Raw genomic sequence first — 23,521 nt, 5'->3', positions numbered from 1 at the left:
GTGGAAATATGTTTAATACGATAGTACATGTATAGCCTGTATCAGATTGCATGCCATCTTGGGGAGGGGAAGGAGACAGGTGATATTTTAGAACTCAAAATCTTATGAAAGTGAATTTTGAATACTAAAAATTAATTAATTTTAAAAATAACCTGTTTTTGTTTCATAAATTCTTGTGCAATATACATCCATTTAAAGAACCCATTAAAATGGAGTATATAAAAGAAGAAAAAAGAAAAGAAAAAATGGACTGCATTTGAGATTTGAGACCATGAGTACAGCTGGATCACCCTCCCCCCCAAAAAAATCCTTTTTTTTTGTCATACAAAATCTAACTTGTATTACCTGCTTCTACTATTTGCCACAGGATGAATTAATCACTTGCATATCCCCTTAGGTTCCTGGGATACAGGCATACAGAAATGCTGGTACAGAATACTCTATTGTCTATGAGAGAAAATGTGTTGCTACTACATGTTGTATATGAGGAAGTACTAGATAAGATTTAAGACTAACCTGACAATTATCCAGGGGCACAACCCTGGCAGGTCCATGAGGCACACCTAAACTAGTGGGAGTTGAAAGCTATGGCGAAGTGTTGTCATAGCCGTTCCAAAATGATACTTCAAAGTTTCCAACTGCTACCACCTTCTCTCACTGGTAAGCCTTCTGGCTACCAGGTGAGTACAGATTTACCTTGCTTTATACAATAGTCATGTTCCTAAAATGTTATATATCAATAGAATCATTTCTTTTTAACTACACTGAGGGAAATGTTATTTAACTATAAAAAACATTTCTGTGAATCTTTTTGCTTTGAGAAAAAAATTCTACACTTCCAGATTTATCTGTTTTCTAGATTCAAATGTTAGTCTACTGAGTGTGTATGTGTGTGTGTGTTTGTGTGTGTGTGTGTGTGTGTGTTTTGTGGGATATATCTTTTTTGATGAAAAGGAAACTATAAGAGAGGTAAAGGCAATAATTAAAGAAAATGCAATAGAAAGTCATCTAGTAAGCTAGGGCAAGCATGGAAGCATGTGGCTACCTGCCTATTTAAATGTATCTGTCTTTGCATAACAAGTCTTGCCAATATACATACAACTTCTAAAGATTTAAGAAATGATGTTTTATGATTTGCATCAAGATACATGGAAACATCAAACTGCGTGGTTATGAGGCGGTCAAAGAAAAGTTGCTCTAGAAAGTCCATCCTGCCTTCTCTTTCTTCCCTAAAAGGGGCCTTAAGTTTGTCAAGATGTACAACTTTGTTCTAATTTGAGAAATTCATTTTTTTAATAATAGAATAATCTTATTACATCCTGGAAAATAAGACATTTAAAAAATTGCAAATAAAGCCTACTACATCAGTTAAGGTAAGGGATTATCATATGTACCACAAAACTTCTATAATATAATAATTAAAGAAATTTCATCTCTTAATGTGGTTCTATGGCATGGGATTATGACATTTCCATCATAACTTAAATTAAGGGGGGAATTACATACCAGTCAAGCATTTTTATATCTATGAATTTTGTGCAATAGAAAGAATTCTGAGTTTGGAGTCAAATTCAGCTTCAAATTTCAGTTTTTTCCTTAATTTTTCTCAAATGACAGAATCACAGAGTTTTACAATTTGGATGGGACCTTGGCTACCAGCTAGTCCAAATCATACCCAAGAGGACTGAAGGCAGAGCCAAGATGACAAAGTAGAAGCAGCAACCCAGCTGAGCTCTTCCGACATTCCCCTCCAAACAATTTTAGAATAACATATCAAGTCAAATTTGGAGAGGCATAGCCAACAAAAGGACAGGGTAAGATATTTTATCAGCCCAAGACAACTTAGGAGGTTGGAAGGAGGGGGCTATTACACTGAGACGGGAGATAGCCCAGATTTCATGTGGTAACAACACTAGATGTGGGCTTTAAGAACAGCAATAGCAGCAGCAGCAGCAGCTTTGGGTACTCTCAGCGCAAAGATGGTAAGGGGATTGGATGAAATGAGAAAGAGATTACAGTAGATTCTTGTACTGGCACTGGGAGCAGAACCTGACACTGTTTATCAAAGCCATTGCCCATATGCAGTTCTGAGTCACAGTTCCAGGGAAGAAAGTTAGCAGTCACAAAGGAGCAATGCCCCTGGTCATAGCTGCAGAGCAAAGAAGAGCACTTGTCACTACAAAGAAGCAGGTGTCCTTCCTGGATAAAAACAAGAGCACAGACAATGAGAGCAGTGACCACACATCCCTCCTGGATCGTACTACCTTGGAAGCACTGAAAGCTTACAGATTCAGAACTAGCTGCATAAACAGTAGCACGAAAAATCCTGAAGCTTGGGACAGTGCCTCAATCCCAAGTATGTAGAGCCCAACCTCAAGATAAAGTTCTGTCAAAAATAGGCTGGAAAAAATGAGCAAACAACAATAACAAAACACAACCTAAGAATAAAAATCTATTATGAAACCAGGAAATATCAAGACACAAACTCAGAAGAAGACAACAACATGAAAACAGCTACAAGCAAAGCATCTAACAAAACTGCAAAGTGGAAATGAGCCCAACAAGAATTCCCAGAAGAGCTCAAGAAAAAGCCAAAAATTATTTTTAAAATCAAATAATAATGAGAAAGAGAAAACTGGGAAAAGAAATGGGAATGATGCAGGTACAAATATGAAAAGAGAATTAACAGCTAGCTTTTTAAAAAGGTACAAAAATATTGAATAAAATAAAACCTTAAAAAACAGAATTGGCTAAATGGTAAAAGAGGAACAAAAATTCACTGAAGAAAAGAACTCCTTAAAAAGTTGAATTAGCCAAATAGGAAAAAAAGAGGTACAAAAGCTCGCTGAAGAAAATAATTCCTTAAAAATTAGAATTGGGCAAGTAGAAGTTAGTGATACATCAAGAAGCAATAAAATAAAATCAAAAGAATTAAAAAGTAGAAGAAAATATGAACCATGTCATTGGAAAAACAACAGACATGAAAATAGAATGAGAGACAATTTAGGAACAATTTACTATCTGAAAGCTGCGATCGAAAAAAAAAGGGCCTAGACATCATATTTCAAGATATTATAAAAGGAAATTTCCTTGATATCTCAGATCCAGAGGGCAAAATAGAAATTAAAAGAATACTGAACATCTCCTGAAAGAGAGCCACAAATGAAAATTTCCGGGAATACTATAGCCAAATTCCAGGACTTCCAGGTCATGGAGAAAATTCAAGTAGCCAGAAAGAGATCATTCAAGAGCAGTGGAGCCACAGTCATGATCTCACAAGATTTAGCAGCAACCACATTAAAGGAACAGAAGGCTTAGAATATGATATTCCAGAAGGCAAAGGACATAAGATTACAAAAAAGAATAACTGCCCAGCAAAACTTAATAAAATCCTGTGTGGAAAATAGATACTTAAAAAATAGAAGACTTTCAAGAATTCCTCTTGAAAAGACCTGAGTGGAATAGAAAATGTGACTTTCAAACACAAGAATCAAGAGAAACACAAAAAGGTAAACATGAAAGAGAAATCATAAGAGATTTAATAAGGTTAAGTTCTTCGTGTTTCTATATGAGAAGATGACACATGAAACTCCTAAGAACTTTGTCATTATTAGGGTAGTTAGAAGTTAGAGAAAGGGCACAAGTATGAGTCAAACTATGTTGGAATGACCTCAAAAATAAATTACAGGGTGAGAAGGAGGGATGCATTGGGAGAAGGGAGAGGAATGGGGAAGATTATCTCACATACATGGAAGAACTTTTATGGGGGGATGGGGAAGCAAGTAACGTACCTTACTTCATCAGAATTGGTTCAAAGAGGGAAATATATACACAAAGTCTGTAATGTATAGAAATTTAACTTACCCAATAGGAAATCAGGAGGTGAAGGGATTAGGAGGGAGGGAAGAAGGGGGTAGATAGATTAAGAGGAGCAGTGGTCAAAAGCAAAACATACTTTTGAGCTTGAGGAGGAACAAAGTAAAAAAAAAAAAAAGAGAAAAGATAAACAGAAGAAAAAGGGGTAGAGAAAAACATATAGTACTCATTAGAGTGAATGTGAATGGGAAGAATTCACCCATAAAACTGAAGCAGATGGCAGAATAGATTAGAAACCAGAATCAACAATATATTGCTTACCAAGAAATACACTTAAAGCAGAGAGATATATATAGAATTAAACTAAGGGGCTGAAGCAGAATCTGTTATGCTTCAGCTGAAGTTGAAAAAAAAAGGCAGGGGTAGCAATCATGATCTCAGTCAAAACTAAAGTAGAAATAGATCTAATTAAAAGAGATAATCAGGGAAACTACATTTTTGTTCAAAGGCACCAGAAAAAATGAAGTAATATTGGTACTAAACATGTATGCACCAAGTGGCAGAGCACACAAATTAATAAAGGAATAGTTAAATGAATCACAGTAGGAAATAGATTGTAAAAGTATGTTAATAATAAATCTCACATTTGCCATCTAAGGACTAAATAAATCTTTCCATAAGCTATATTTTAAAAAAGAAGTTAAGGAGAAGAACAGAATTTTAGAAAAGTTAGATATGACAAACATCTGGAAAAAAATGAATAGAAATAGAAAGGAGTATACCTTTTTCTCAGCTGCACATGGCACCTTCACAAAAACTGACCATGTATTAGGACATAAAAACCTTACAAACAAATGAAGAAAAGCAGAAATATTGATTATGCCCTTTTCAGATCATAATGAACTAAAAATAGCAATCAATAAAGGTTCTTAGAAGCAAAGATTAAATATTAATTGGAAACTATAATCTATTCCTAAAGAATGACTGAGTCACAAAACAAAACACAATATCATAAGTCTGGCTAAATGGAATAAGAAAACATTAGTTTAAATGAATTTCTCCATTTCTCTCTATATCTCTAAAATTCTATTTTCAGTTAGGCTAAACTAATTCCTTAAAGATTTAGACAATTAATTCTCCAAAAATCTAGATTTTGGCCATTGCCTCCAATCACTTGGGAAGTAGGCAAGCAGTCCAAATCCTGGATACGTAGGTAAGTAGATGAAGAAATAGATAAATACATTGATACTGGCTTATCCTCCTGAAATTCATTTGCTTATTCTGTAAATTTACATGTACATTTACCCTTATGAGATTCTATTTTTGTTTTTTGTTCATTTAAACTGATGGAAAGTAACTATGTTTTCAATAAATAAAAGACTAAGGAAAAATTAGAGTGCCATTAAGTCCTCTCAACTCTACAAATTTTGTGCGTTAGAATTCTGTGTTTAAAGTCAAATTTCTTTTCAGATCCCAGACGTGCCACTTACCATATGACCTCCGATAAATTATAGATTCATAATATCTCATTATTTTGAGATTTGGAAAGGATGTCAGTGGTCATTTAGTCCAATTCATACCCAAAAACATAGGTTCATATGATCACAGATCCAGGAAAGAGAACTCACAAGCCTTCAAATCCACCTACCTCATTTTCACAGAGTAGGATCACAGAGTTAGAGCTAGAAGGCACCTCAGAGGCCAACTTTTCTTTTTACAGATAAGGAAATTGATAACCCAGGAAAGTTAAATGACTTTCCTATGGTATCACAGGTAGTAATCATCAGAGAGGGATTTAAACTCAAGTCAAGTGTTCATTCAAATTCTGCTTGAAGACCTCCAAAAAAGAGGAAATTGCCACCTCTTGAGGCAGCCCATTCTACTTTTGAGCAATTTGAATTATTAGGAAGAATTTCCTGACATCAGATCTATATTTGTCTCCATAACTTAATTCTTGCTTCTGACATTTGGGGCCACACAGAACAAATTTCTGTCCTCCCCTACGTGACAACCCTTAAAATACTTGAATAGCTATCACACCTCTACTGAATCTTCTCTTCTCGAGGCTAAATATCACTAGTTCCTTCAATTGCTTATCATGTTACCTACTCTCCTGCTATAATCCTCATCTTGCCCCCCACTAAAACACTTGATTCCACTCCTTGATTCTCTAGCTCTCAGAAAAGAATTTTTAGTTATTTTTCCCTGGACCTGGCCTCCAAGATGCTTCCCAGCTTTTTTCCTCATCATGTCCCCTCAAATTAAATCTCCACTTTCTAGTACACCTTTAGGTATTATCTCCCTCCTATTAGAAGTTAAGCTTTATGAGGAATAGGGGCTGTCTTCTTACTTTCATTTTTATCCCCAGGAAGACCTGGCATATAACAAGAAGTTAATATCTCTCTTGCATGCTCACTTGCTCTCACTCACTCTCCACATCACCTTCTAAAAATGTAGTGCATGTAATTCTCCATGTGAAGACTGACAGGGACAAAATACAGAGTGACTATTACTTCCTGACTTCTGGAAGACATGATTCATTTAATGTAGTCCAACATCACATTAGTTTCTTTGGCTGCCTCATCACACTGCTGAATCTTTATAAAGACTGAACTTCATGAAAAGCCTTAGATCTTTTTCAGACAAATGAAATCTCTCTGAGCTTCAGTCTCCAAATATACAAAATCATAGTTCTGAACCAGATGATCCCCAGAGTCCCTTCAAAATCTAAATCTGTTATCCTAAAACTTTATTAAACATTAAAATATAAACATCATTATGAAAATTTAATTTTTATGCCATCAATTTTGATTCAGAGGTATTTTTTTGCCAAAAGTCTATAGATTATGTCCTATCATAAAAATCTGATGGGTTTTTTATTTTAACAGCAGAGAATAACATATATGTGTTACTCTATATGTGTATACATACACATACACATACACATATACATTGCACACACATACACATATTTATATGTGTGTGCATACGGGCATATACGCATATATACATGCATATGCATACAAGCACACATGCATGCACACAGACACATACATGCATGTGCACACACATACACATGCATGTATATATACACATATGCATGTACATACACATATGCATACACATGTGCACACATACATATATGTATATGCACATATATCTACATATATGCATACTTGCATGTCTACATACATATCTACATACACACGTATGTATGCATACACATACATGCATATATACATGCACACATATAGATATACAGATATCTATATCTATATATCTACATATCTATATATCTATCTATATCTATATCTATCTATCATCTATATATATCTATATCTATATACATATACATACATATATATACACATACATATACACACACACACACAGACACACACACACACACACACACACACACATATATATATATATATATATATATATATATATATATATATATCCAGTGCTGAGTAGGAACCAATATGACTAGTTAGGTAGCATTGTCACTGTGTCATTGGAGAACTGCACTTGGACTCAGGGAGACCTAAAAGTTATTAGTTGTGTGATTCTGAGTGAGTCATTTAAACCCTACATGTAAGAGTTTCCTCATCTGTAAAGTGGGGATAATAATAGCACCTACCTCATAGAGTAGTTGTGAAGTTTAAACGATATAACATTTTTAAGTGCTGGCAAACATTTAAAAAGTTGCTTAACTGATAACTATAATAATAATAATAACATTATTATTGTTATGTGACAAGCACAGATACTACTTAATGTTGAAAGGCAAGAAGTTTTTAGCACTATTATCTTTCAGGAAGGAAGTATTAGGTTAATGGTCATTTGGACTACAAAGAAGCTCTGTACTATTTCAAACTATTATTGGGAGTTCATCTGCTTCCAGGGAATTCTGTTGCAGTAGCAGAGGGCAAAAAAAAACTGTTTTCCGCTACCAAACACTGATCCTGCACCTCTTCTCCTATTACTTAGGGTATGCCTCAGTAATGTTGAAATTTTTCATGCTCTTTCTAATCTGTAATTAAGAACTCTGAAAAAAGTTCCTCATAAATGCAACTATAACCACGAAAGAAGAACTGCACTATTTTAATAATATCTCATTTGCATTTTGAGGCCTGACTCTTTCAGTATTCAAAATTAATTAAAACAAAATCAATAGGTTGAGACACATAACTAAAAGCAATATGTTTTTAGTGTCTGACCTCAAGAAAAATCCTTCTCTATCAGATGAATACATGGGATGTTGTTTTCCAACAATTGAGTCTTTCCCCTCCATTGGAATATATCATCACCATAAAATTATCCAGCACCTTTTATCCATGGCTTTCAAACTATACTGGTGATGATAATGACAACAATTATAAGTATTTATATGTAACTTTCAGATTTAAAAAGCACATTATAATGAACAATTAGTCATTCTCCTTCTGTAAGGCAAAGGGTCATTATATCCACCTTCTAGAGTAAAAAACAAAAACCCAAACTGTGAATAATTAATTTGTCTAAACTAAGAAAAAGGAGGTGGCTGAGTATATTGACCTAGTACTAAACAGAAAAGTGACCAAGGAATCTTCTGGATATACCATCTACGGACCCTCCATTCTTGAGTAAATGCTGGAAAACTCAGCCAAAAAAAAAAAGATAACCCTTGGTCTTCTGTCCCAAAAAATGGCATGGGGGTGGCAGAGGAGAAGGTAAAACAAATGAATACTCAATACAGACAAATGAAAAGTGATAGTATAGGGAATCCCAAAGAGGCTGCTCTAACAGGTTCATAATAGCAAAACAAATTACAGAAAAGGGCACAAGAATCTAGAATGTAGCCACAAATAATTGAAGATGGCCATAATGAGAGAAATATGAGATTTTTAGACATAAAGGAAATATATTTTAAACTTTGCTAGCAGTCAGCAAACTCCATTTTTTTAAATATTTTTAATGAATTTTAATTTTGTGAATTAACCTAAGGGACATAGGAGCACCACATCATCCACTCTTAGACACTTATTTCTATAACAGTATGCAAAATTTGTTACCAATCTAAACTGTCACTCAGTTAACCATTGTACGTATTTATTAACTCTTCAGAACTTCTAATGAGTAACTCTGGAGGAGCCTCCAAAAATACCTGACACCAAGGAAGTAGTTTCCATCTTGTTCAAGACTTGGTTCCATTATATTCTTTTTATTTTTTTTTTGGAGGGATGAAGGCAAGGCAATTGGGGTTAAGTGACTTGTCCAAGGTCAAACAGCTAGTAAGTGTGAAGTGTCTGAGGCCAGGTTTAAGCTTATGTCTTCCGACTCTAGGGCCAGTGCTCTATTCACTGCACCACCTGGCTGACCACCTTTACCTTCTTTTTATGTCCCTGGGGCCTTTGTTTTTGCTTTTTTTTTTTTTTGCAACACTAAGGAATATACCTCACTGCATGAAGAGAGCTGAGAGCTTCCACTAACTGGGAAGGTTTTGGCTTGCACTATTGTCTCTATGTATTCTTTTCCTTCTTTTGATCATTTTCTAGACCTAGACACATGGTTCTCCTATACACACCATCTGTTTCTGGATGTTTATTTAGTTTTACTAAGTTGCACCTAATTGAGTTTTTTTTTTCAAAATATACCTGTTAAAGAATATCCTGAGTGAAAATATATAGAATTACAGCATTGATTAAAAGAAAATATAAATTTGGTTATGATTACAATGGCAACTGTACAAAGTCATATAAATAAAAAGTCAACCTTAAATTTGAATACTTTTAGAAAATGTCACTTTACAATTTTTTAACACCATCATTATGCTTTTAGAACACAAAGATTTTGACAAACCAGAGGAAATGATGCCAGCTTGGTGTAGAATCCACAACATATTCTGGTTTATCTTAATTGTTTTGACAAAGAAAAAGGAACAAAATAGTCTATAAGATTGCAAATTTTGTTCTGGTTCATGGTCAAACAACTACTAGTTAATATGCATGAATGTGCTCTTTTCTTACTAGCTTTTCATTTCAATAACCATTTTTGATTTGTTTCCTAACAATTTAAAAGTCTGGTTTCTAGATTTTTTTTCTTTATCACACATTTTGCTGCATAGAAAAGCTCTTTATTATGGGCAGATAAGTATATAGTTTTTAAAAAGCAATATTTTAAAAATGATTAACTTCAAACAAGCAAGAAAGGTGTGTGAACCTAAGCAGCAATTCAAACCTAGTGTAAGAAGTTGCCACTGTACATACTCTCAAAGTATATAAAGATCTTCAGGCCTTTGAGAAAAGGCCAAAGAAAACATTATCCATATCCCAACAACATATTTTACTATTGTACCAGGTACTATTTTACCACATATTTTTCCTACCTGCATGTAATCACCACTTTACAAACTGATATAAAGCTAATGTACAGCACATATAGAAAGAAGCCACAGTGACATAGAAAGAGAAATAGACTGTCAGAAGATTTAGGTTCTACATGTGGGCTCAACTGCATTTTCATGATGCATAAAAGTTGCTTGACCTTTTTGCTTCATTTTTCCACATGCAATAACTACTCTACATTATAAGCATATAAGGCACTTATATAGTATAATGCAGAGAGTATTGGATAAAGATGGAGTAAAAGAGTTTGATGACTTGTGTGAGAGATAGGAAAAGAACCAGGAGGGACTGAGGACATAAAAGCCTAGAGAAAATGGAATATTTAGGAAAAAGGTGATCAACGGTGTCACTTGCAACAGAAATATCAAGAAGGATGAACATTGAGAAAAGGTAATCAGATTTGGTAATGAAAAGTGATTGAAAACTTCAGAGAGAATAGTTTCAGTTTAATAACTGGGTTGGAAGCCAGATTGTAGCATGTTTAGAAGAGAGTAAAAGGAGATAGAGTGGAGCCACTGAGTGAAGACAACTTTTTCAAGGAATTTATGTGAGCAGTCAAGGAGAAAGATAAAATTATGGGGGAAGGGAGTCAAATTAAGTGAGGATTTTTTTTCTTAAATAATCGATGAGAGGTGGTAATATCTGTGGGGATTAGGAAAGGAACCAATAGATAGGAAGACATTGAAGTTTAGAGAGAAAATTAGGATGATGGTGGGCACAATCTCCTTAGAAGATGAGATGGGATAGGATGACATCAAGGATACATGCAGAGATTTGTCTTAACAAAAAGAAGGGCCACCTCTTCCTCACATGCAACAATGAAGTAGGAGATGCTGAGGGAAGAAGTCTGAGAGACAGGAGATGAGGAGAAAAGGAGAAGAGAAAACTCTTGACAAATGGCCTTTTGAGACCAACTTTTCTCTTCTCTACCACAGACTTTAAGAAGCAGGAGTCATTTTCTCCTAAGATTCTCATCATTTTCCATTCTTTCCAAATTATTAGAATCAGGTTCAAAATAGAACCTTTCCTTGATAGCTATCCCACTTTGTTTTGGTTTGGTTTTGTTTTGTTTTTTGGGTTTCAGTGTTTTTCTCACTATCGCCTTGTGAGATAATACATTTTATTTTTTTAATTTATTATTTTTTTTAATTTTTGGTGTACAACACTCAGTTACACCAGTTTTTGAGTTCCAAATTTTCTCCTTCTCCCTTTCTTCCTCCCTCCTCCCCAAGACGGCGTGCAACCCAATATGGGTTCTACGTATACCTTCGCATTAAACTTATTTACATAATAGTCAAGTTGTAAAGAAGAATTATAACCAATGGAATGAATCATGAAAAAAGGGAGAGCAAATAGCTTGCCTCAATCTGCATTCAGATTTCATAATTCTTTCTCTGGATGTGGATAGCTTTTTCCATCAAGTCTTTTGGAGCAGCTACACCACTTTGAAGAAAGATATCATTAAGGCAAGTCAATATATCATTACCTAGTTAGCTTTTGATAGAGAGCTCTAGCAGATGTCCTGATAACTGAAGTTCCCTTTTTCACTGTGTCATGTGCCTGTGCCAGACTTATGGGCTTTTCATGTATTTCTCCTTTCTATTCTGGAGGTCTATAGTATGCTATAATAAGAAAATCATTCCATTGGTCTTCATTCACATTCTAATTGTTATACTTCTAGCCTTGAAATCTTAAGCTTTCCTCAAACGAATATATATTTCTAATACACAGTGATATATCAGCCCTTTCTTCTTTAATCTATCTATTCTATTTAAAATAAAAGGTTTGAAAATCTAAAGCCATATTTTAGCCATGAATCTCACCCTATAATGAACAATCAACAACAGTGTGATATAGATAACAAAAAGTTAATATATTCTTAGGCTACATTAATTGAATGTTTAGAATAGGTAGGGAGCAAACTATGTCATGGTCAAACCACACATGCATTATTGTATTAATCTTTAGCTACAATATTTTAGGAAACAGAGGAACAAGTTGGTATGCACCCAAAGTATTGTGGGCATAATGGTGAAGATATTGGAGATATACCATATGAATATCAGTTAAAAGAACTATTAATGATTAGACTGGAAAAGGGAAAATGTAAGAGGAACATGATGGCTTTCTTCGGAAATTTTGAAGAGCTGTCATGCACATGAAGGAGTAAGCTTCTGAGTGGCTTTACCAGACAGAATAAGGAACAAATGTATAAAAACTGCAGAGAGGGAAATTGAGTCTTGAGATCAGGGATTTCTTCCTAAAAACTAGTTATATTAAAGTAGAAGGGGCTACTTGGAGGTAGTAGATTCCCTAACATTGAGTATATTCTAATACAGCTTGGATGACCATTTATCAAGGATACTGTAGAAGGAATTCTTAATGAGATATAATTTAGACAAGATTACCTCTGAGGTCTTATCCAACTCTGAAATTCTGTGATTCTATAAGGAATTAAATAATGCTTTCAATGATCTTGTAATTTTCCCTGTCACAAAAGGATAATTTTCAATATCAAAATTCTCTTGGTGATTCTATTTAGTCAAGAGTCATGAAATACTATAAACTTAAAAGAAGAAAAAATTTGTCTAAAGAAGGTCTGTGAATTTTAGTGGAATAAAAGCTCAATATGAATGAAAAAAGTTAATGATATTTTGTACTAAATTAAGAGAAGTATAGTTTTTTGGGGAATAAGGAGGTGACTATCCTTCAGTAGTCTGCCATAGTCAGAATACATCTGAAGTATTGTGTTCAATTCCATACACTATATTTCAGGAAGGATGTTTATAAACTAGAGAGGATCCAGAGGAGGGAAAACCAGATGGTAAAAGGCCTCAAGTTCATGCCATTTGAGATTCAGTTGATAGAACTGAAGACATTGAGCTTTCACAAAAGACTCAGAGAGTAGACATGATAGCTATCTTCACAGAATCAATTTCATGGGCTAAATAACAGACTAAGAGCAGTTGACATGTAGGGAAAGGATTGAACTTGTTCCCTTTGGCCCCAAGGGGGGGAACTAGTTATAATGGATATAAGCTGTAAATTTAGGTATTGTGTAAGTGAAACTTTCTAACCATCAGACCTACAAAAAAGTGAAGAGAATTATCTCCAGAGATGGTAGGTTCCCTTCTATTTAAAGTTATGAAGTAGAATCAGTGGTTGGATATAGAGGAAATTATTTAGGGTATGCAGGTTAGAAGATATAGCCACTGATATCCCTTCCTACTCTAATATTATGTGATTATATAATTCATCAAGTGAATGTGAATTAATATATCAAGTAGATATAAGATTGAAAAAGGAGTTGGGGGTGATCACAAAGTGAGATTAAAGGCTTAAGAGATGGATAGCCCAAGTATTTCACTAGTATCCAAGAAATATTAAAGGACTTAGAGAAAATTTCCTCTGAATTGAGTAGATTGTTGAATTTATGGAAGGGAGGGGATCTATGAAAAAGATCATGTAGGACAGGAAGGCACAGAGGATACATAATCTATACTGAAAAAATAATCACCATATGATCAGATCATGGTCTATCCTAGTACAAAGAAGTCTATGGCTATAGTTAGACATATTTTTACCCTATTGTCTTGTATACATGGAGGAAAGGACTAATAAAAAGGCATTCAATGAATACATATAGTTTAGTAACTGATATATTGAAAGTGCTCATTCAAAACTTTGTAAAAGATTAACTTTTCCAAATAAACACTTTTTAAAAATAATTCATTCACCAGACTATGATTTGTCCTTAGAAAATTAATCTGAGTTTTTATTTTTATAGCCCAGTTCCAGTGTATCACTTATCAGTATTAAAACAAACCATGCCAGTTTTCCTGTGCTTTTCAATGTGTATCTGATATGCTTGGTTTTTTCATCTTCTGCAATTTTCTTTTTTAAAAGTATGTAGACAAGAGGTACATTACCATCAGATAATTATCATCAATCTATCCATATGTCAGTACAATATGAGCAGCTAATATTCTTATCTCTACCAGTCACATCTATCATAGAAATGGACTGTTCTAAATATTGCTTACCCAAAAGTTAAAATGGAACAATTTTATACATAAAACCACAGTCATCTATGTTCACGTTCACTACCACTCAAAGAATAGAAATGCTAACCTTCTAACCAGTGATGTGAATTCATTCATATTATTTTCCATGTTAAAAGTTATTCTTGCAGGAAAAAAAACAATACAGAGGCTGATTTTGCTCTATTTCAAAAAAAATGAGCCTTTTCTTGGCCTAGAAAATAAATAAAAGTCTAGAATGCCAAGCTGTCAAGATTAATGTAATTTTTTGTATTCTGATCTTATTTGAAATTTTATATTCTAGTAAGACGTAAACGAAATTAGGAACAAAAGGCACTTACAAGGACCTGGAAAATGGCACTTAATATAGTCTTGATTATTTCTGTATGTGAAAGAAATCAAAATTATTTTCATCAAGTCATCTAGTCCATCAACGAATTATTCCCTCGAAGGACATTTATAAGGGCACCCAATCAAGCCAATAAAAAGAGATGGCTGACTAAATCAAGAGAATTAGAGTAATTCAAATACTCACTTGATGATTGCCATCTCATATTTCACCAATATCATTGTTAGATTGAAAGGATTTGCTTTAAGATTCAAAAGACTAGCAATCAGCTAATACACTGAAACTTTGCAGTCTTTGATTCTCATAGTATAAGGACTCACTCTCCTCCATACCTTCTTGTCTCCTGTGATTCTTGTCCATATTTGGACATAAATCACCTGTGTAGGATTTGCCAAAGATAGTAAAGACCTTCTTGTTCTTTGCTATATCAGAGCCATCAATGTACCATTTGGGTTACTCAGTTACTGCTTTTAATTTTCTTATCAGTTGAGAGTTTTAAAATATACATCTATCTCTACATAAGGATGTAGAGATAGATGTATATTTTACAACTCAATATATACACATATACACACATACTATAGATATATGTCTGAATATATAAAACATACACACATATTTTTCAGGAACAGTGTATAAATTAACTAAATTCTGATTTTCCAATATTACACAGTATACAAAGAAAGAATTAGCTGCCACCTTAAATAGATGAAATTTGTTATGGAATATTACAACAACTTAATTGTTAATTCTTAAATTTTGAAGTTAAATCAAATAACTTCTTTGCAAAATCAACACTTCTAAGGGAAGACAGTAAAGTATGTAGCTAGTGTAAAGAAAATACTAGATGAACAAGCTTATAATATGTCTTAACACTACTGGAAAAACTGTATACTCTGAAAGAGAAGTACATGTGCTTCTAAAACAACAAGGATTGTTTAGGATTTAAAAAATAAATTTCACAGGTTATATTGTCTATTTTGCTTATATGATTTGATCCAGATTTAAAAAAAATAGGTAATTTTTTAACATAGGTTAAATATTGTACACATTTTCCCCTCTACAAAGTCTCCTTTTCTATAATATGTAAATGTGAAGATAATATAAAACATTGAACAGCACAATCTGATGAAGACTATGAACTTAAAGTTTAATTCTTTAAATTTTATTGATGTATTTTGTTTTTATGTTATTTATATCTCCCACTGTATTCCATCTCCTCCCAGAAAGTCATCTCTTATAATAGAGAATAATAAATAAGAAAAAAGAAAAAAGTCGGGCTGGGAGAAGTTCCATGAAACTAACACATAGACAAGTATGACATTACAAGTAGTGTTCCACATCATACTTCCCACTTTTACAAAGAAGTAGGGAGAGCATAGAAACTTTTGTTCAATATTGCTGAGTGAATAGGAATAAAATTGCCCAATTCCAATGCAGGTGTTCTAGAAACAGTAAAATAAAAGAGTGCCAGACTGAATAATGATCAAGAAAGAAATGGGGAAACTACATTAGATAGCTTCATCCAGCCGAGGTCAGCAAAAAAAAAAAAATCCAAGTCTTAAGCAGGGGCCCAGATACTCAGCCAGAGAAGCCGGGTTAATCCAGGTAAATTTTCAGACACCTTTCAGTTTGGACAATCTCAGAGTACTCAGAAAGCCCCAGGGTAGTAGTCATGCATACCCCATTTCAGACCCATAGATGAGAAGACTGGAATTCAGTACCCTCTGGAGTAAGCTCTGGAGCTGGAGGGCAAAGTTCCTACCAAGAAGGCACTGATCTCTGCATCTAGAAAAAGAAGTATGTGAGTGTGTGTGTATGTGTGTATGTATGCATACATATATTTATGTGTATGCATATATGTAAATATGTATACACACACTTGTGTCTAATGGTAGCCATCTCGAGAGCAAGGTGGGAGGAAGAAAAAAAGAAATTTTTTTTGTTGTACTATGTTATGGAAATCCTTACTTTATTCCATAAATGAAAAATGATTTTTTTAAAAAAAAGAAGGCCTTCATCTGCACACCCTATGGGTTACAAAACTTTGCAACAAGCTGACGTGAGCTACCCATGAAAGTCTTGAAGAATCAGTGTTCAGATTCTAGAGAATACAGGTTAGCTGGTAACAGCCAGTATAACAGAAACCAACAAGAGAGGGATGGCAGATAGACTCTAGAAAATATAGATTAGGACCAAATAAGAACCCATTAAGTCATCCAAGTGTATAAAAACAGTTGGATCCTGGCCTTGGCAAAAAGTCCAATTTCAGGAAGAAAAGCTGGAAATATGAATAGAAGATACTGACAAAGCAACCATTATGGACCCAATTATTTCCAGGCCCTAAGTACAGGAATAGAATAACTCCATAGTGAGTATGGGCAGAACCTCAGATAAAGATATGACAGTCACAAGGTCTATTAGAATTTCTAAAAGAAATGAAGGAAGAGATAAGAAAGATGTTATAAATTAAGAGTGATGTCTAAAGATGAGAGCGTCGTACAAGAGGTACAAAATCTTACACAGATTACAGACTCTCTGAAAATTAAAATGGATGAAAGAGAAATTGGTGACTCCATAAAATGTGAGAACAAAATTAAAAGATTGAAAAATAAAAGAACATATTAAAGTCTCCTATTAAAAATGACTGAACTAGAAAACATGTCAAGAAGAAATCATGTAAGAATTATTAGAATACCCAAAAACCACCATCTGCAATCTACCATAAGTGGATACCATATTTTAAGAAATAGTAAGAATAAAGCATAATTCAAATTTCACTTTAAGAACTATCTTCTTCGAGAAGCTTTTCTCAGTCATCCCATCTGCTAGTGCCTTCCCCCATGAGATTACATATATCTTTGTTTTTTCAGAGGCTTTGCATATACCTATAGAGACCCATATAGTCTTTCCCATGAGAATGTGGGCATTGTAGGGGCAGGGACTGTTGTTTCATTTTTGTCTTTGGGTTCCCTGCACTTACCAATGCCTGGTACATAGCAAGGACTTAAATGCTTTATGACTGAATGACTGGTCTTGCTTTAAGATAGTAAATGTTTAATTGTAAATGGATACAAAGGCCTTTTTTTGAAGTGGTAAACTGATTGTAGAAGGAGGTTTATATTTTTCTTCAGTTATTTCTTGTCTTCTTAAACAAAAACTTATAAAAAACTTTACTCAAGCTTTTTAGGTCATTTTTTTTTACTTTTGTAGAGTTATTGATGTGAAGAATGTGATTTTAGTTACTTTCAAAATTTTGTAATGTTTAAATAAACAACTAATTTAGTTTTATTATAATAAAAGTAGGGAATGATTTTAAATGAGCTATGTGTATATATATATATACACACACATATATGTCTTTCTTCTGATAGTTTGAAAATATTTTTATAATCGTATATAGTTCTGAAGTCTAAATATGATATCCTTAGGTATCCTGAATTTTGAGTTTTTCTTCTTGGTAGTTGTGAAATATTTTTAATTAGTTCTGGGAAGTTTTTATGAATAATTTTTAAACATGGTGATCATATTCTTTTCTAATTTTAGAGTTTCAAAAATTCCAAAAATTCAGAAGGTTTTCCTTTCCTTGATATCTTTAATGAAATCAGTCACATTCAGATGAATGTGCACTGATTCCCAGTATTCTTTCCAGTTATTCCATTTTCTAAGATTATTCCAATTCAAATATACCACATCCCATTCTGTTTTCTACTACATTAATTGGGCTTTTTGTCACATTCATAGACATTTTCAAATTTTCTATGCTCATCTCTATTTTCCTTAGTTCTGTCAACACTTGAATTGACATTCAGGTTTTTTTATTATTCCTGAGACATTTGTGCTTTATGCAGTTCTTTTGATCATTCTCTAATTTCAGTTCTTACTTTAATTCTTTGAGAGTGTCTGCTGTATTTTTTTTGTTTCTTTGGTGTTTTTGGTTGTTTCTAATATTGCTTTTAAAATTGTTTCAATACTTTTTCTGGTATTATTTTTGGTCTTATTTCTTTTGCTTCTCTTTCTTGTGAATTTTAAGTTTACTGAGGTAATTAAAAAAATTGTTTCTTTTCAGTGTTTCTTCCGTTATTATAGAGGAAATCATAAGCCAGGCTTCCTTTAACCTCATCTTCTTGGAAGTTTATGATTCGCTTAAGTAGACAATACATAACCCTTTTATGTAATTAAAATTGCATTTTAATTTAAAAATAATGATGACTGGAGAGAATTCTGGGAAGATGGCAGACTAGGTCAGAAAATTTCAAGCCTTCAAGATTTTCCTCCCCAAAAGAGACAAAATAGTGGCTCTGGGCGGACACAGAGCAGTGAAAACAAATAAGAGTAAGGGCAGAACAGGAGCCCTCTTGGGGCAATAGGAGAAGACCTGAAGAAAAATCCCAGGGCTAGATTTCCTCCCTGTGAAGAGTAAACACCTCCAGGTTAGGGTCTGCTTTAACAACAAGCCATAAGCTACTTAAACAACTGGCACTCAAGCCTTGTGGTTAATTGGGTTGGGAGGCTGCCTCGGCTGCCATAGAAACTTTTATCCTAGGACAGTGAGAGGACTTGGGCATCTGACCTAGGGAAGATCTAGGGAACCTCTGCTGACAAGGAATGCTAGACCCAGCTGTGCTGTGGAGGATGGTGTGGGTGAGAAGGAACCAGCATATGCCCTGTGAGTGCAGATGCAGTGGGGCAGGGATGCTGCTGACTGTGAGCACTTACAGGAATCTGGAGATCTTAGTTTGAATTCAAGGTCAGAGGGGACAACTGAAATGGATCAGAGGCCAGAGGCACCATCCCCCATAGCCCAGGACTAGAGGCGATTATAAAAACTAAATTATTACCACCACCACCCCCAAAAAATGCCCAAGCAAAAGAGAAAGACTCCAACCACAGAGAGCTACTATAGGAATAGAGAAGACCACGGTTCATCTTCATAGGAGGACACTGAAACAAAGAAACCCTTTTCTGCCCCAAAGAATAGTGTCAAATGGTAACCTGCCCAAAAAGAATTCATTGAAGAACTTAAAAAAGACTAAAAATCAAATGAGAGAGACTGAGGAAAAATTAAAAAGAAAAATAGAAGAAAAACAAGAAGATTACGACAAGAAAGTCAACCAATTAGAAAAGGAGATGCAGAATCTGAAGGAAGAAAATGACTCCTTGAAAATCAGAACTGGGCAAGGGGAAGACAGCAAAGTTGTGAGAGATAAAGAAATTTTAAAAATATATAAAGAATGAAAAAATAGAAGAGAATGTGAAACATCTCATAAGAAAAACAATGGATCTAGAGAACAGATCAAGAAAGCAAAGATTAATTGGACTACCCAAAAGTTCTGATAAAAAAAGAATCTTGATACAATGATACAAGAAATGATTAAAGAAAATTTTCCTGAAGCTTTAGAACATAAGGGGAAAGTAAAAATATTAAAAATCCACTGCTCACCACCTGAAAGAGATCCTGCAAAGAAAATTCAAAGGAATATTATAGTTAAATTCAGAAACCTCCACATCAAGAACAAAATATTATGAGCAATAAGAAATAAACAAATTTCATATGATGGTACCACAATTAGAATCACACAAGACCTAGTGTTGGCAACACTAAAAGATCACAGGTCTTGGAATACCATATATCAAAGAGCAAAAGAACTGGGCCTGGGGCTGAAAATATCATACCCAACAAAGCTAAGCATAATTTTTCATGGGAAAAAATGGACATTTGATCAACTATCAGACTTTAAGGACTATGTTAAAAAACAACAACAACAAACAACCTAGAACTCAATAAAACATTTGACATCCAAGAGCCAAAAGAAATAGAAGGTACATGCCAATGACCAATTACAAGGGACTCAATAAGGGTAGAATGTTTACCTTTTTTGTATGGGAAATGTAAAATCTATGTCTAAGATTGTTACTAGTAAGTAAGTAGCTTATAAGAAAGACTGGGGTAGACCTGAGTATTATATGACTTTAAAAAGTGAAACTGTTGAAGAACATCTAAAAGAGTAATTATACTATATAAATGAGGTGCAAGAGGAAGAACCAATACAGAGGAATTAGGTGGAGGAGAGGGGCTGTTGGTTCTGGAAACCTACTTTCATCAGGAATGATTTTAAGAAGGGAAAATATATATATACATCTTGAAGAGTATAAAAGTCTTCTAAATTTAGAAAGAAATAAAACTGTAAGGGGATGGGGGGGAGAGGGCGAGGGAATAGGTAAAAGGGGACTATATCAGGGTGTTTAAATTTATAGGAATGGGAGGATGAGGGAGAGATCCTGGGCAAATAATAGGAGGGCAAGGTAGTGAGTAGAAGTAAAGGAGGCAGGAGGGATAGGAAACAAGAGATATGCACAAACATAAAAACAAAGATCGGGAGTAGAATTCGTTTGGGAAAGTATATATCTATACATATATATGTATACATCTATAACTATAGAGAAATATATCCACACTTATTTGTAGCCTTAGGGGGTGGGGGTGAGGAAAGAACAAAGTAAAAAAGTACACAGCAGAGAACAAAAGAAAACTTACAAGGAAGCAAAGACAAGATAGCTCTCAACACAACATGTAGTATTTATCAAACAGGCTTTCTTGAAATGAAAATTTACTGTTAAAAAATTTGGGCTCTCTCTTATGTTCTGCTTGTACACGACATTTTTTTTTCCTTTCTTACTTTGAATTAAAAAAAAAGAAAGAAAATAATGATGATAATCTGGAAGCTTCCTATTAAATACATGTGGAGCATATATGAACCAAAAACTTCAGGAATATACCCTACTTAACATGTATTTGAAAAATAATAACAAGGGATTTTTACATATTTTCACTGACATCATTCTTGGCACTCTTGGTAATTTTATTTTATTACATTTCACAGCCATTGACATTCTGAGCCAGAATTCTAAGCTCCCGGAGACGAGACATGACCACTGTAGTCTCAGAAGAAAGGATTAAGAATTTAGAAGGGTAGTCATTTAGTAGTAGGGAGCTACAAGAATAGGTGATATACAGCAGGAAGACAAAATGTGGCATAAGGGAGGTCTGAAAGCAGGTAATAAAAACCAAGCCACGGTCAGAGTCAGAACTGTAGGAGAACTGGCCAGAAATTATGGAGAATCTCTATTCTTAAAGAACTAAGGTACTAAACATGAAACCAAATCAGGAGTTGAGACTTAAAATACTAAGACCCAATTACTAGAACTAGAGTACAAAACTAAGGCTTGGTCATATGACAAATTTAAATCCAATTAGCCGATGTCAATTCAAGGTTCCACAACAAACTGATTTGATGCTGGTCACTTAATTATGGATCTTTATAATTCTCCTTCTTAAAACCTAGATTGACCCACAGACTGAATTAGATATTAGCCTGCAAATGAAGTTCAACTGGCCCTTGTTGTTAAGACCATAAAGATACTAATGTAGAGAGGCCTGTCATTTTATTTGCTACATTCAATATCCTATACAATCTGTGAACACCAAAATTTTTAACCACCAACCAAGATAGAATAAGAATTGCTTCTCTAACAAGAAACTCCTAGCATGGAAATCTTTTTCTTCCTTATCTCACTCTGACCTTTCCCCTCCCTATTTCCCTCTAGAGAGGCATAGAAAACAAGAAAAATGCCAATACTAATTTATTTTTCATTTTTCATACTAGGTGACCAGCATGTTAAGCTCTTAGTGCCACAAGGTCAAGAAAAACAAAAGAATAGCGTGTTTTAAAAATTAATACCACCCAAATATATTGCTGTTCTTGAATTTATTTTAAAGTGACACTATCATGTATTTAAATGCTTATCTTGTTAGCCCGTAGCTATTATACTTTATGTCAAAAGATAAGAAAACAAAGTTTGATAGGAAAAATGGATCCCAAAGATTGAGAAAGCAGTTAAAACTATAAAAACTCAGAACTGTCAACTACAAATATTTTCTATAATATTATTTTGTAATTAATGACTACAGCAAATTTGATTTTGCCAAAACTGTCCCAGAAATGAGTAAATCTTCTGGATTTGGAGTACTGTGAATCTATTCTAGGTTCAATGATATCAAAGACTTACCCCCTCCTCCTCCAAGAAGGCTGGCATTTGCTGTTAGAAAAGAACAAGAATGATAGTGAATACAACAAATTCAAACCAGGACAAAGCAAGAAAATTCTCATATATTCATACACAATAATTCAATGCATATATAAATATGTATATATTAACATATATAAACATATTCCACTATTCTGTTAAGACAGATCATTATTTTTTTTTACTTTTCCCCAAGTGACTGCTTTTTTTAAAAAATAGGTACATGTTCAGAACTCTTTTATCTGCTTTTTCTATTTAAATTGATCTTCAGTATTTTCATTTTTCAGATAATACTACTTAGGCAATTCTGATTATTTCTAAAGACAACAAAGTTTAAATATAGAATTTTATAATTTAAAATGATAATGTAGTCTTAATAACTTAAATGCTGCAAGATACTTCAAAGTAAGAATTCTTGACACAAAATACAAGATTTATTATATTTTGGAGAAAGATATTTTCAAATATCAAATGCAAAAGGTTCCCAAAACTCTACTCTACTGTCTCTTCATATGGAGAAGACTATGGATTCTAGAAGGTCAGATCAGACAGGTGCAAGCTTTGGCAGGTGCAAGGCATTTTGTACAACCCATCAATGGACTATGTGTGCTGTCCAAAGACAAAACCAGCCAAGTTTGGAGAAAGTCATCAATAAACTGGCTGGAAGGGGATAGATTTTTTTTTCAGCTATAGAAATGCTTAAAGATCACCTCCTAGATTGAGAGAGGATTCAAATTATTTCAGCAAATTTTCTCCTTAATGTATTTTATCCTTACTTTCTTAAAGTGTTGTAGTACAAACAAAAATATAGGCTTGTTTGTTCATGTGACACTGCTACA

At 33.9% G+C, this 23,521-nt stretch overlaps 1 protein-coding gene across 1 annotated transcript in view; it reads right to left on the bottom strand.

Moving 5' to 3' along the window:
• The window catches only part of MACROD2 (mono-ADP ribosylhydrolase 2), a 2,244,457-nt gene that overhangs the window by 1,784,387 nt on the left and 436,549 nt on the right, over positions 1-23,521 (bottom strand). Inside the window, 1 exon segment of the mRNA XM_036750299.1 lies at positions 22,665-22,694. Coding sequence (XP_036606194.1) covers positions 22,665-22,694 — 30 coding nt within the window.

This window comes from Trichosurus vulpecula, chromosome 3 (assembly GCF_011100635.1).
Source record: "Trichosurus vulpecula isolate mTriVul1 chromosome 3, mTriVul1.pri, whole genome shotgun sequence".
NCBI classification, from domain to species: domain Eukaryota; kingdom Metazoa; phylum Chordata; class Mammalia; order Diprotodontia; family Phalangeridae; genus Trichosurus; species Trichosurus vulpecula.
Note: the sequence above shows the minus strand (reverse complement) of the source record. Positions and strands in the feature narration are given on the sequence as shown.